Source organism: Rhinopithecus bieti, unplaced genomic scaffold (assembly GCF_001698545.2).
Source record: "Rhinopithecus bieti isolate Rb0 unplaced genomic scaffold, ASM169854v2 scaffold_23276, whole genome shotgun sequence".
NCBI classification, from domain to species: Eukaryota; Metazoa; Chordata; class Mammalia; order Primates; family Cercopithecidae; genus Rhinopithecus; species Rhinopithecus bieti.
Genome location: NW_016810868.1, coordinates 962,058 through 973,991, shown reverse-complemented (window position 1 = coordinate 973,991; position 11,934 = coordinate 962,058). Strand labels below are relative to the sequence as shown.

At 64.6% G+C, this 11,934-nt stretch overlaps 3 protein-coding genes across 8 annotated transcripts in view; all 3 read left to right on the top strand.

The window, feature by feature from the left end:
* Positions 1–2,286: 2,286 nt before the first annotated feature.
* On the top strand, positions 2,287–3,958 carry CYSRT1 (cysteine rich tail 1). The gene is made up of 2 exons (XM_017893031.1): positions 2,287–2,891; positions 3,271–3,958. Exon 2 carries the CDS (start codon positions 3,279–3,281, stop codon positions 3,711–3,713), a length of 435 nt encoding a protein of 144 aa, XP_017748520.1. The 5' UTR covers positions 2,287–2,891; positions 3,271–3,278; the 3' UTR covers positions 3,714–3,958.
* Positions 3,959–5,074: 1,116 nt separating this feature from the next.
* On the top strand, positions 5,075–7,307 carry RNF224 (ring finger protein 224). The gene is made up of 2 exons (XM_017893030.1): positions 5,075–5,415; positions 6,309–7,307. The coding sequence occupies exons 1-2, from the start codon at positions 5,105–5,107 to the stop codon at positions 6,766–6,768; spliced, it is 771 nt and encodes a 256-aa protein (XP_017748519.1). The 5' UTR covers positions 5,075–5,104; the 3' UTR covers positions 6,769–7,307.
* Positions 7,308–8,690: 1,383 nt separating this feature from the next.
* Positions 8,691–11,934, top strand: part of SLC34A3 (solute carrier family 34 member 3) — a 6,177-nt gene continuing 2,933 nt past the window's right edge. The window contains exons 1-9 of one of the 6 annotated variants that reach the window (XM_017893025.1): positions 8,691–8,880; positions 9,633–9,756; positions 10,041–10,130; positions 10,537–10,665; positions 10,746–10,889; positions 10,966–11,077; positions 11,170–11,365; positions 11,594–11,683; positions 11,824–11,905. In XM_017893025.1, the coding sequence (XP_017748514.1) occupies positions 8,797–8,880; positions 9,633–9,756; positions 10,041–10,130; positions 10,537–10,665; positions 10,746–10,889; positions 10,966–11,077; positions 11,170–11,365; positions 11,594–11,683; positions 11,824–11,905 (1,051 nt within the window). In that variant the 5' untranslated portion in view covers positions 8,691–8,796. The other 5 variants (XM_017893024.1, XM_017893029.1, XM_017893027.1 and 2 more) reach the window with 5 other exon arrangements.

Below are 11,934 nucleotides of genomic sequence, written 5' to 3'. Positions count from 1 at the left end.
CCCGCGCCCGCAGCGCCACCCCCCGTCTGGGGACCCGCGCGGGGTCTGCGGGGCGGGGCCAGCCTCCCGGCCGCCCCTCGGTCCGCTCCCGGCGTCGCCCTCGCCGGCGGACTGCGTGGGGTCAGGACCCCGCGTCTCCCCAGTTCTCTCCAGGCTGACCCTGGGTCCTGGTCAAGCCTCCCGCCTCCAAATTCAGGAGGGGAATCCGGCTGTTCTCCTCCCTCACACTAGGAGGCCTCAGGACGCTGGAGGGAGAGGGAGGGGACCTGCGCGGTGGATCCCAGGAGAGCTGGTTCCAGGGCCCACCGGTGCCTGCTCCCGCCCCCCGCCCCATGGGAAGTCCCCGAGTCCTCCAGCTCCGCCCATGCCCGGTGCCGCAGCTCAGAGAGGGTGCTGTGACCCTAAGGGGCAAGAGCGGGGCGGGCGGAGCGGGTCAGAGGGCCAACGCCGGTGGACGGATGGGTCCGGTGGGAGTGCGCGAAGGACAGGCTGGCAGCCCAGTGCGGGGCGCAGGCGGCCCTGAGGACCGCACCTGCCCAGACAGGGTGGCCTCCCGCACTCCAGCGCGCAGGCCCGGGGTTCTCCGCTTCCTCACCCGGGGCTTCCCTGCCCTCCTGGGTTCGCCTTCTGTCTGTGGAGCCCTCGGGCTTGCTGGTCACCGTGGGGCAGCGGACCAGGGCTTCGAGGGCCTCCGCTGCCACGCTGTGACCAGCTCTGGCCCCGCAGCTGGCCCTGAACAGCCTGGCCTCCTTCAGCTCCTCTCTCCGCTGGACTGGCCAGACCGCACCTGCTCTAGGCAGAGCCCCAGGGCCTGCAGAGTGCTGAGCTCAGAGGGGACGGTGCCCCTGGTGCAGGAGCTCGCGTGGGCAAAACAGGCTGGAGGAGCGGCCCTGTCCATAGGGTCTGGCTTGGACCCTCCGTGGGGCTTCGGGCTAGTGTCACTCAGAAGAGCAATAGGGAGAGCTGTGCGGGTGACAGGGGCGCTGCTGGAGGAGTCCTTACGGGGCCCTAGCAAGATGGTGGGGCAACTGAGGCAGCCTGGGCCTGGAGAGGGCCGGGAGCTGCCGCAGGCTCTGCTCGCCGACCCGGCGCGCGCCCGAGGAAGCACCAGGCCACAGGCCCCGCCCCTCCGCGAGACCCCGCCCCGTAAGGATGAGGCCCTGCCCCACCACGAGGCTCCGCCCCCCAGGCCCGGACTTTTCAGCTCCGCCGTTCAGAGCTGGGGAACCCCAAGCCGAGTCTTGGTCACATCCGAACCGGGTCTTTCGGGAAACCCTGGAGTGCGGAGGCTTCTGGGAAATAAAATTTCCACGGCCTGCCCTGCCTTGTTAGCGCATGCGCCATAGGCGCCACGCAAGGGGCAGGCAGAGCAGTGGGCGGGGCTTCCGGCGCCTGCGCAGTGGACCTCCGTATCCGGCCTCTTAAGTTTTGGGTCCCCAGGAGCACCCAGTTCTCCCCAAATCGGGGCCGGATTGCCTGAACTCATGTCCCGACCGGTCTGACTGGCCCCACACAGGCCACGTCTGACTGGACGCCGCCCTTCCTGGTGCTCCCCTGGGCCCCAAGGGTCGCCCCGCGGCACTCCCCGGTGCCCGCTGCACCCCTGCCTGCGCCGGTGCTCGGCTGGAGGCGGGGGGCCCAGGGTGAGGACGCTGGGGGGACGCGTGTGGCCCCACGCCCGCCAGCCAGAGAGTAACTGCAGTTTGAGAAATGAGCTAAAACGTCAGTAGTGTTTAAAGCCCGTGTCATTGATTGTAAGATAAGACCTGTGACAAAACGTGCAAATCAAACACTTTTATTAGTGAAAAAAGCAGAAAAGCCACTGGGCACGGTGGCTCACGCCTGGAATTCAGCACTTTGGGAGGTGGAGTTTGAGATCAGCCTAGGCAACATAGTGAGACCTACGTCCTACGTCTCTATGAAGAATCCGCCGGCCCGGTGGTGTACCTGTAGTCCTTCCAACTACTCAGGAGGCCGAGGTGGGAGGATCACTAGAGCCCAGGAGGTTGAGGCCACAGTGAGCCAGATCATGCCACTGCACCTCAGCCTGGATGGAAAAGTGACACCCTGTCTCAAACAAACAAAATCGGCCGGGCGTGGTGGCTCACATCTGTAATCCCAGCACTTTGGGAGGCCGAGGCAGGCAGATCACCTGAGGTCAGGAGTTTGAGACTATCCTGGCCAACATGATGAAACCCTGTTTCTACTAAAATACAAAAAATTAGCCAGGCGTGGTGGTGGGTGCCTGTAATCCCAGCTACTCGGGAGGCTGAAGCAGGAAAATCACTTGAACCCAGGAGGCAGAGGTTGCAGTGAGCCAAGATCACGCCACCGCACTGCAGCCTGGGCAACAGAGCAAGACTCCATCTCAAAAAATTAAAAAAGCAGAAAGCCTCCAAGAGCCTAAGGCTCTCAAACATCTTGGTCTCTGCTAAGTAGAGGCTCAGAGACTTAGAGGCCCTGCCTCAGCTGGGGCTTTGAGATGTGTGAGCAATGGCTGGGGACTGCAGGCCCGGGAATCTGAGGGCCTCACCCCACTTCCTTTCCAGAGCCATGACCTCAGGCTCACCTCCTGCCCTCCTCTCTGGCAAGTTGCAGATGCCCTTTAGGGCCCCGGCCATGCCCCGGATGTGAGGGTCTGAGTCACCAGTTTGGCAGTGCCCCTCAAAGCCCAGGCCTGGGCTGCCGCCCACCTGAGGACGAGGAGTGGGCCAGCTGCTGTGCTCCAGTTGCTGAGGCCTCTTGGGATCTTGGGAACCCCATCTCTGAGCCCCGCCCCATTGCCCCACCCCTCCCAAGGAGGGAAAAGGCGGCTGCCAGTCGCTCAACTCAGGCACTGGGACATAGAGCTCAGAAGACCGAGAGGACAGACTGCCACGCTGCCACCACAGGTGAGCCCTCAGCCGCCGGGACTGCCCTGAACGCAGGGGCACTGCAGGGTCAGCCCCTTCTCTCCCATCTCTCAGCCTCCGCCTGCCATTCCCAGCTCCATCCCAGGACCAGTGCCGCCAGGGGAGGGGAGGATCCCTGGCAGGGGTGGCAGCTGGGAGACACCGGCCCTTGCTGCTCACTGACACTTGGCTCACACCGATGACACTAGCCTCGCACACACGTTTGGAGGTGACAGCACCCCAGGCACTGATGCCTTGGGGATGCTGGCCTAGGGCAAGGCATGCTGCTCCTGGGTGGGGGCTTTCTTGGGCCGCAGGCTCGTGGGCAGCCTCCTACTCCACTGAGTCCGTATCTGTCTTCTCTGCCCACCCCCTGCAGGCTGGACCATGGACCCCCAAGAGATGGTCGTCAAGAACCCATATGCCCACATCACCATCCCCCGGGCTCACCTGCGGCCTGACCTGGGGCAGCAGTTAGAAGTGGCTTCCTCCTGTTCCTCATCCTCAGAGATGCAGCCACTGCCAGTGGGGCCCTGTGCCCCGGGGCCAACCCGCCTCGTGCAGCCGACTGAGGTCCCAGGGCCCAAGGGCATCAAGGGTGACCAGAGGGCTGCCCCCATCCAGAACCATCAGGCCTGGCAACAGCCTGGCAACCCCTACAACAGCAGTCAGCGCCCGGCCGGACTGACCTATGCCGGGCCTCCGCCTGTGGGGCGTGGCGATGACATCGCCCACCACTGCTGCTGCTGCCCCTGCTGCCGCTGCTGCCACTGCCCCCCTTTCTGCCGCTGCCACAGTTGCTGCTGCTGTGTCGTCTCCTAGCCCAGCCCACCCTGCCAGGGCCAGGACCCAGGCCTCAGCAAAGGTGACTCAGGCAGTGCCCGGACATTCGGGGTGGCTGTTGTCATGGGCGTCAGCCCCTTCCCACCAGGGACTGGGGCACAGACCCACCAGGAAGGTGGCCGCTCAGCCCGAGCTCCTGAAACGGAATCCCAGGCCCTGGCTGGAGAGGGACACTCCTGATTATCTTAAGGTCCACGCAATAAAGCAGGGTGATCTTCCTCCCAGCAACTCTTCCTTGCTGCAGGCTCCTTTGGGAGGGGGTTGTAGCTGGACACAAGGCATCTGCCCCTTTATGCAGGCCCGAGGACACATACACACACAGTCACTGTGGACATTGCGGGGACAGGGATACCACTGCCTCATGACATCCACACTCTCCCCTGGCCTGCAAGTCCCGGGTCTGTCCAGAGGCTGCATGGGGGCTTGCAGTGTGTCCACGGCCCTGGCTGAGCCAGGTCTGGATGTGAGCTGACTTGCGCTCCCTGGGGCCGAGGCTGAGACTGAGCTGGCTGGGGTCAGTCCATGGGTCGGACAGCAGGAGGCTGCGGCGCACAGAACTGGGGGGACCCCACGAAAGGCCTCCAAGAGGAGGAGCGTGTTGGCAGGAGGGTGGTGGGTGCGGCACAGGTGCTGCAGGTTTCAGGGAGTGGAAGGTCAGGACAGGAGAGCCCAGACAGCCAGGACCACACCCTGCCCACTGGTGATTCACCTCCCAACCTTGGCTGGGATGTTTTTCTAGTTTCCCAGGAAATATCTAATTCCTGCACACCTGCTGTCCTGCCTCAGGGCCTGGGCTTCCAGGAGGAGGTGGCCTGGACCAGCCCTTGAGGACGAGGCAGGAGGAGGCTGGGGCCATGGGTTCCAGGCCGTCTCCTGGTCTGTCTGAGCAGGGCGGGGGCCTCTCTGGGGTTGAGCACGAGGCGCTAGGCTGCTCTGCACAGGTACTGCCTCACCACTGTAGGCTAGGATGCCAGGCAGGGAGTGAGTGTTGAGGCCAGCTTAGGACGCCCTGGTGTTCCGGGCAGGGCACAGACAAGGGGAGGAGGCGGCAGCCGAGCTGGCCACGCAGGACAGACGGGTCCTCACGCCGTGCCAGCCCTTCCCTGACGCATGGTGACCGGCCCCACAGCAGGGCAGGGCAGGCGCGTGGCATGCAGAGGTCTCCAGGCGTGGGACGGATGGGTCACTGCCCTGATCCTGTGCCAGGACTTAGCATGCCAGGCTCCCCGCCTTGTCCCGTTGCTGGCCCCCACCGGAGGGTGACCGCACCCAGGCCAGCCACGGGAACCTGTCTGACCAGTCCTGGGGGCAGACTGCCAAGAAGGTGGGCAGGGGTGAGGAGGGGCTGTTTGCTTCCACCCAGCAGGGCTATGAGTGGCCCTGTGATCCTGCCCACCCGTTCCAACCCTTCTTGGTCCCCCAACTCTGCTCTGCCTGCGGTCCGGTGTGGACACACTGATCGCACCTCCTGGAACCTGGGCCTCCCGTGGTGGCCTGGAGGCTGCAGACGGGCAGAGCAGCTGGGAGCTGCCCACCAAGGAGGCGACTGGAGCTGTCTGGGGTCCCGGACTGGGAGCGGGGATCCCCAGACAGGGAGCGGGGATGCCCAGACACGGAGCTGGTGCGCCACCTGGAGGCCATGCGGACTGGTGCAGCCCCCTGCCGTCCGGTGGGCACTAAGGTGAGGTTGAGAAGCTAGCCACACAGATCCACAGACAAACAGAGCGGCAAAGTCTGCAGAGGGCTCTGAGCCAGCAGGGAACCCTGGCAGGCTTCCTAGAGGAGGAGATGTGAGCAGAGGCCAAGGCAGGAAAACATTCCAGTATGGAGTGGAGGTTAAGGGAAGGGGAGGGTAAGGGTGAGGGAGGAAAGGGGAAGGGAGTGAGAGGGTAAGGAAGGGGGAGGGGAGGAGGAGAGGAGGGGTGAGGGAGGTTTTGAGCGTGAGGAAGGGTATGAGCATGGGGAGAAGGCCTGAGAGTGGGGGAATGGACCGCAAGGTCAACCTGGATGAGGTGTTAGCAGAAGCTGGCTGGGTCTGGACAGGAGGGGGTGGGCAGGGGGCAGAGGGGCACCTTATCTCTTGCAAGTGGGTGGTGCCGTTAGATCTAGTTTCAAGGCTTTGTGGCTGAAACGGGAGCCCACGCCCGCCACAGCTGGCCACCTGCCTCTCTCCTGACTCCCGTGCAAGGCCAGTAATGCAACCCAGGAGAAAGGCGCAGGGCGCCCTGGGTCCCCACCCCCTTCTCCGGCCACCCTGTGGCTGTGCATAGCCGCCCAGCAGAGCCCACACAGGTAAGAGGCCTGGGCTCAGGTTGGCTGGGAGGGTGGGGGCCCGGGGCTGGGCCAGGGGGGTCCTGCGGGAACAGGAGCCTGCCCGGCTGGCGCCCACATGAACCAGAGGTGCGCAGACCCTGGTGTCTGCCTATGCCTTGGTGCCACCCTCCCTCCCAGGTCTGGATGCACCAGCCCCACAGACCCAGCGCCTGACCTCTGGGGTGGGCTCCTGGGGCCAGCACCCCATGCAGGCAGACGGTCCCCGAGGTGGGATGTCCACTGCTGGCTTCCCTCTGGCAGGATGCTGCAGCCAGAGGGCCCCCAGGACTTGGAGGAGAGGGGCCCCCGCAGGAGAGGCTGCATCATCTGCTGCTCAGCCTATGACCTCTCCCGGCACCTGCCCCGCCGCCTCTACTGCGCACACACCTTCTGCCAGGCGTGTGTGCAGCGACTGGACGCCCCAGCACCCGAGCAGCGCTGGATCCCCTGTCCGCAGTGCCGCCAGAGCACGCCCACGCCTCGTGGAGGGGTGCCCGTGCTGGACCTGGATCTGGCTGCTTTCCTGGTGGTCAAGGCTGAGCGGGAGGCGGCAAGACTGGAACCCCTACCCCTCACCTCCCTCAAAGGCAGCAGTATCACTCAGCAGCCAGCTGGACTGTGCCCTGCCCTGAGTCCCCAGACCCACTTCCCCCCACCCAGATACTGCTGCTGGGGCTGTGGCAGTCTCTGCTGCCCACCCCTAGGCAGCCCTGAGGTCTGAACTCTGCCCATTCCCACCCCTGCAGGGGAAATGCCTGCCTTGGAACCCCTGACCATGCACCATCATGGGCTCAGCCCACTCAGAACAACCTGGCAGTAGCGTCCTGTACGCAGCTCCGTGGGGCCCAGCAGGGTGGTGTCATCCCAGGCCACAGCCTAAGGTTGGGGGCTGGGAGGTTCCGCAGGAGGCTAGTGACCTCCCACCTGTCCTGGCCACAATTACCAGACCCCAGACTAGCCCGACCGGGTGTGCCTGGTGAGGACACTGCTGACTGAGTGGGTGGCAAGCCCGGCTTGGGCCTAGATGCAGCGCAAAGGATGGCTCCCAAGAGGATGCAAAGGCCAGTCCCAGAGGCCTGGGCTGCAGGCTGGAGGGGCAGGGCCGATCCAGCTATGCCTTTTGGGCTGCCCAGAGCAGGTCTCCCTTCTCCCACAGACATCCCCAGGGTGTACCAGGAGGGTGGCAAGACCACTTCCTTCCTCCCTGCCCTGCACGGCAGCCCTGTGAATTCACCCACTCAACAAAGCTCATGGACTTCCCACTGTGTGTCAGGCGCAGTTCCGGGAGGGTCTCGTACAGGCATGAAGCCATGAGGGCATTAAAGAGGACGTCTCAGTGGGGCCTGCTTGCGGTCTCACAGCCCACTTGATCTCATCCTTGGCTAAACCTTTCCCGGCTCCCAGCAGCCACCACACAGACCCTTTTGAGGGGCCGGGGCCGGGGCCGGAACTGGGGCCAGAGACTGTGGACAGCAGTGACCACCAAGTCAGTGCTGTAACCCCCCACACCGACTGGAAGGAGCTGTCACTTGGGAGCCCCAGGGAAGGAGTGTGGCCCCCACCCCCAGAGCAAAGACGCAGGAGGGAGACTGAAGAGAATTTGCTGAGCGGACACCCAGAAGTTTCTACCTTCTCCAGGGCAAAGTCCCCACGCACACAGCGGGGGCTGGGCGGCAAGCAGAGCAGGGCACCAGCAGCCCCTAGGCAGGGTGAGCCTCCTCCGGGGGAGCTGTCCCACACCCCAGGGCAGGAAGAGGCCCAGTCCTCCTGGGGGACACCCCACAGGCGCTCAGGCCAGCTGGGATTCTGCTGAGGAGAGCTGTGCGCTGGGCCAGGCAGTGGGTGGGGAATGTGGCTTGGGGGGCTCTGTCCTCCTCCCTCTGCAGATGGAGACTGCCAGCTATACCAGGGCCGAGCCCGCTAACAGCCTGCTGGGCCCAACCCTACCCTGAACCCGGATCTGAACCCTCTGACCTCGGACTGGGTGCCCTCCCTGGCTACATGAAAAAGCTCATCCTCCACCACCACCTGGTGCAAAGGGCTTCCTTCCCCTGCTCTGCCGGTGGCGGGGATGACCCTAAGAAGGTCTGGGGAGCCCCGGCCATGCGCAGTGGCTCACGCCTGTAATCCCAGCACTTTGGGAGGCCGAGGCGGGCGGATCACCTGAGGTCAGGAGTTCGAGACCAGCCTCAACACGGAGAAACTCCGTCTCTACTGAAAATACAAAATTAGCCGGGCATGGTGGCTCATGCCTGTAATTCCAGCTACTCGGCAGACTGAGGCAGGAGAATTGCGTGAACCTGGGAGGCAGAGGTTGCGGTGAGCCGAGATCGTGCCATTGCACTCCAGCCTGGGCGACAAGAGCGAATCTCAAAAAAAAAAAAAAAAAGGTCTGGGGAGCCCTGAGATGCATGGAAGTGGGGGGCTGGCGTCTCCCGACCCCTGGGCAGCCCCAGCCATGCTCTAGCATCCTGCCTGGCTGGGTGTGGTGTGTCTCTTGGGTCACACGGATGCCTGCTGCAGATGCCCAGTACCAAGGGCAGGTGCCCCGCCCTGCAGTGCCCTTGGCCTAATTCGGAGCCCACCCCTGGGAGAAGCCCCACTCTGGGAGGGTTGGGCTGGGGTTTGGAGGTCCTGGTCACAGAGGGACAGGACAGGGACGAGGCCTAAGGCCCTTGGGGCCGGGGGGAACCCCCATGGGGACCTGGGCTGTTGGGTAAACATTAATGGGCTCAGTACCCAGCAGATCATGTGCACGATCAGGGGATCTTTGACCTGCAACTGCTCCCACCCCGTGCCTCCTCCCTGCAGGTGCCCCTCACCACCCACACAGGTAGGAGCTCCTAGGGCCAGGCTGGGGCCCAGGGACAGTGAGGCTGAGGCTGGGTGGCCTCCAGGCCCAGGGCTTGGGCCCCATCCTAAGCCTCCAGGACCCAACGGGAAGAGACGCCAGGCTTGGGCAGCAGGAGGGAGGCTGAAGCAGAGGACGCCTGGACCTGAGCCCAGGGCACTAGGTGGAGGAGTCCAGGTGGGGGGCCCAAGGGGTGGGGTGACCAGGCCCAGGAGGCTGAGGAGGCAGCAGCTTCGGGGCCAGGAGCCTTGAGGTGGTGTGAGGACCCCACCTGCTCCCCATCACCAGGGTGTGGGGCCCTTATCAAGCCGAGACGTTACTGTTTAGTATCAAATGCCAAAGTCTAAGTCGGGACCATCCAGTGTCCCCGATGACACCAGATAAGAGAGGTCTTCAGGTTCCCCAGCTCACGGCCACTTCCAGCCTGAGCCCTGGCACCCTGCACCCTCGGCACTAGCCAGGCCTTACAGTCAGGACCAGCAAGGGAACCGGGGAGCCGGGGCCCCCTCGAGTCTACCCCTGAAACTGGACTGGGCTCCCCTGACAACTGCCTGAGGTCATTGTAGCCATCACCCTGGGGATGGAGGAAGGGAGGTGGTCACTGAGGCCTGCAGTGGGGAGGGAGAGAGGGTGGCCAAGGGCTCAGTTCAGGGGACCTGGGGCGTGAATCCAGCCTGTGAAGCCAGGGCTGGGGCATGGGGAAATGTCTCTGACACGTGCGTCTCCCCCAGCAGATCCGGGCCTGGGCCTGGGTCTGTCCCTGCCCGAAATCCATGCCGAGTTCCCTCCCGGGCAGCCAGGTCCCCCACCCCACTCTGGACGCAGTTGACCTAGTGGACAGGACTCTGAGGAATGAAGGTACCAGCGGCCCCCATGACCCAGGCCTTGACCAGTCTGACCACCCACCCCCCAGGCACTGAGCAGAGACAGGCCAGGTTTCCTGCGGGCCTCCCAGGGAAACCACACGGCTCATGACACCTCCCCTCAGGTCCAGCCCAGCTGGAGCCCCGTCTTCCCCGTTCTGTTTCTGTCCCGCACTCCAGGCCTCTTACGCCTCAGCCCCTCCTCTGGCCTGTGCCCTTGTGCCCCCAGTTGGAGGGAGGTAGTCCTGGAAACAGCCACACTCAATTCCACTTCTGCAGGGACCTCCAGTTCTGCTCCAGTCTTGGAGGAGGGGGACACAGATCCCTGGGCCCTCTCTCAGCTGAAGGACACAAGCCAGCCCTGGAAAGGTGGGTCTGGAGGTTCCGGGGGTAGCAGGCTGGCAGGCCTCTGTCCCCCACGGGACTGGGGAGACAGAGCAGGGTGGGGCCTGCCCAAACAGGCTGTGCGTGGGCAACCCCACCATGCAGGCCCTCTCTGGGGAGACACATGCCCCTCAACCCGGCGTCTGTTCTGTCCTGGAGCAAACTGGCCACCTCTGCCTATCCGTCCCTCCCCTCCTGTTCCTTCGAGGGAGGGTCCCAAGGGCCTGGAAAGGCAGGGACCCAGGCCCTGCCCTGGGGGTTACGGAAGAGGAGGAAGTGGGACCCAGCCCTGTTGGAGACGGAGGAGAGAGGGGGCGGAGGATGAGGGGTCTGGGAGGGAGACCGGTCAGGGTGGAGGGCCAGCCAGGGACAGCCTGCCCTGTGTCCTCAGAGCTCGGTGTGGCCGGCAGACTGAGCCGCGTGGCCGGCAGCGTCTTCAAAGCCTGCGGGCTGCTCGGCAGCCTGTACTTCTTCATCTGCTCCCTGGACGTCCTCAGCTCCGCCTTCCAGCTGCTGGGCAGTGAGTGACCGGGCAGGTGCCCAGGGCGGGGCGGGCAGCCAGCCCTCCACAGCCTCAGCGCACCTTTCTTGCCGGTGTAGGCAAAGTGGCCGGAGACATCTTCAAGGACAATGTGGTGCTGTCCAACCCTGTGGCTGGACTGGTCATTGGCGTGCTGGTCACAGCCCTGGTGCAGAGTTCCAGCACAGCCTCCTCCATCGTAGTCAGCATGGTGGCTGCTAAGTGTGCGTGCACCCTCCCTCCCCGGGTGGTGGCGGGGGCAGGGTGGGCCGCAGGCTGACTCAGCCCCTCCACCAGCAGTGCTGACTGTCCGGGCGTCTGTACCCATCATCATGGGTGTCAACGTCGGCACATCCATCACCAGCACCCTGGTCTCAATGGCGCAGTCAGGGAACCGGGATGAATTTCAGAGGTGAGTTGCCGGTGGAAGGGCTGGGCTGGGGCTGCAGTGACAGCCGCAGCCCAGGCCCACCGCCTGACCCCGCTTACTCTCTGCGGCCACAGGGCTTTCAGTGGCTCGGCGGTGCATGGGATCTTCAACTGGCTCACAGTGCTGGTCCTGCTGCCACTGGAGAGCGCCACGGCCCTGCTGGAGAGGCTGAGCGAGCTGGCCCTGGGTGCTGCCAGCCTGTCGCCCGGGGCACAGGCACCCGACATCCTCAAGGTGCTGACGAAGACGCTCACACACCTCATCGTGCAGGTGAGGACGGCCGCCGCCCCTGCCCAGAAAGCCTGAACAGGCCGGATGGGAGGAGGCGGAGGTGGTCCTGCCCTGATGGAGGGTCAGCAGAGGGTCTGGGCCCTGTCCTGGGACAGGGGAGGAGAGGGCAGCAGTGGGCAGGGCTGGGCTGGACCCCATGGGCACCAGAGCCGCAGGTGAGCCCTGAGGGAGGGTCCAGCACATTCTCACGACCCCTCTGGCCCCCAGCTGGACTCCGACGTGATCATGAGCAGTGCCACAGACAACGCCACCAACCGCAGCCTCATTAAGCAATGGTGCGGCACCATGGGGCAGCCGGTGAGGCACCCAACCCCAGGCCCTCACTGACCCCCAACCTCCCACCTGCTGAGTCATCCCGCCCCACCCACCCTCGCCTTCAGTCCTCTGACCTCTTTCTGCCCACTGAGCCCATACTGAGTCCTCCCTGCCCTCCCCAGACCAGGGAGAACAGCAGCAACTGTGGAGCCTTCGGCCTCTGCATGGAGAGGAACAGCACAGCCCCGGTGGACAGGCTGCCCTGTGAGGCCCGGCCCAGCCCAAGCCCCACG

Excerpts from the sequence above, each read along its gene's own strand:
- CYSRT1 (XM_017893031.1), top strand. The coding sequence starts at position 3,279 with ATGGACCCCCAAGAGATGGTCGTCAAGAACCCATATGCCCACATCACC.
- RNF224 (XM_017893030.1), top strand. The coding sequence starts at position 5,105 with ATGAGTGGCCCTGTGATCCTGCCCACCCGTTCCAACCCTTCTTGGTCC. Across the intron at positions 5,416-6,308 it reads GCCGTCCGGTGGGCACTAAG|GATGCTGCAGCCAGAGGGCC; the intron begins GTGAGGTTGAGA and ends TCCCTCTGGCAG.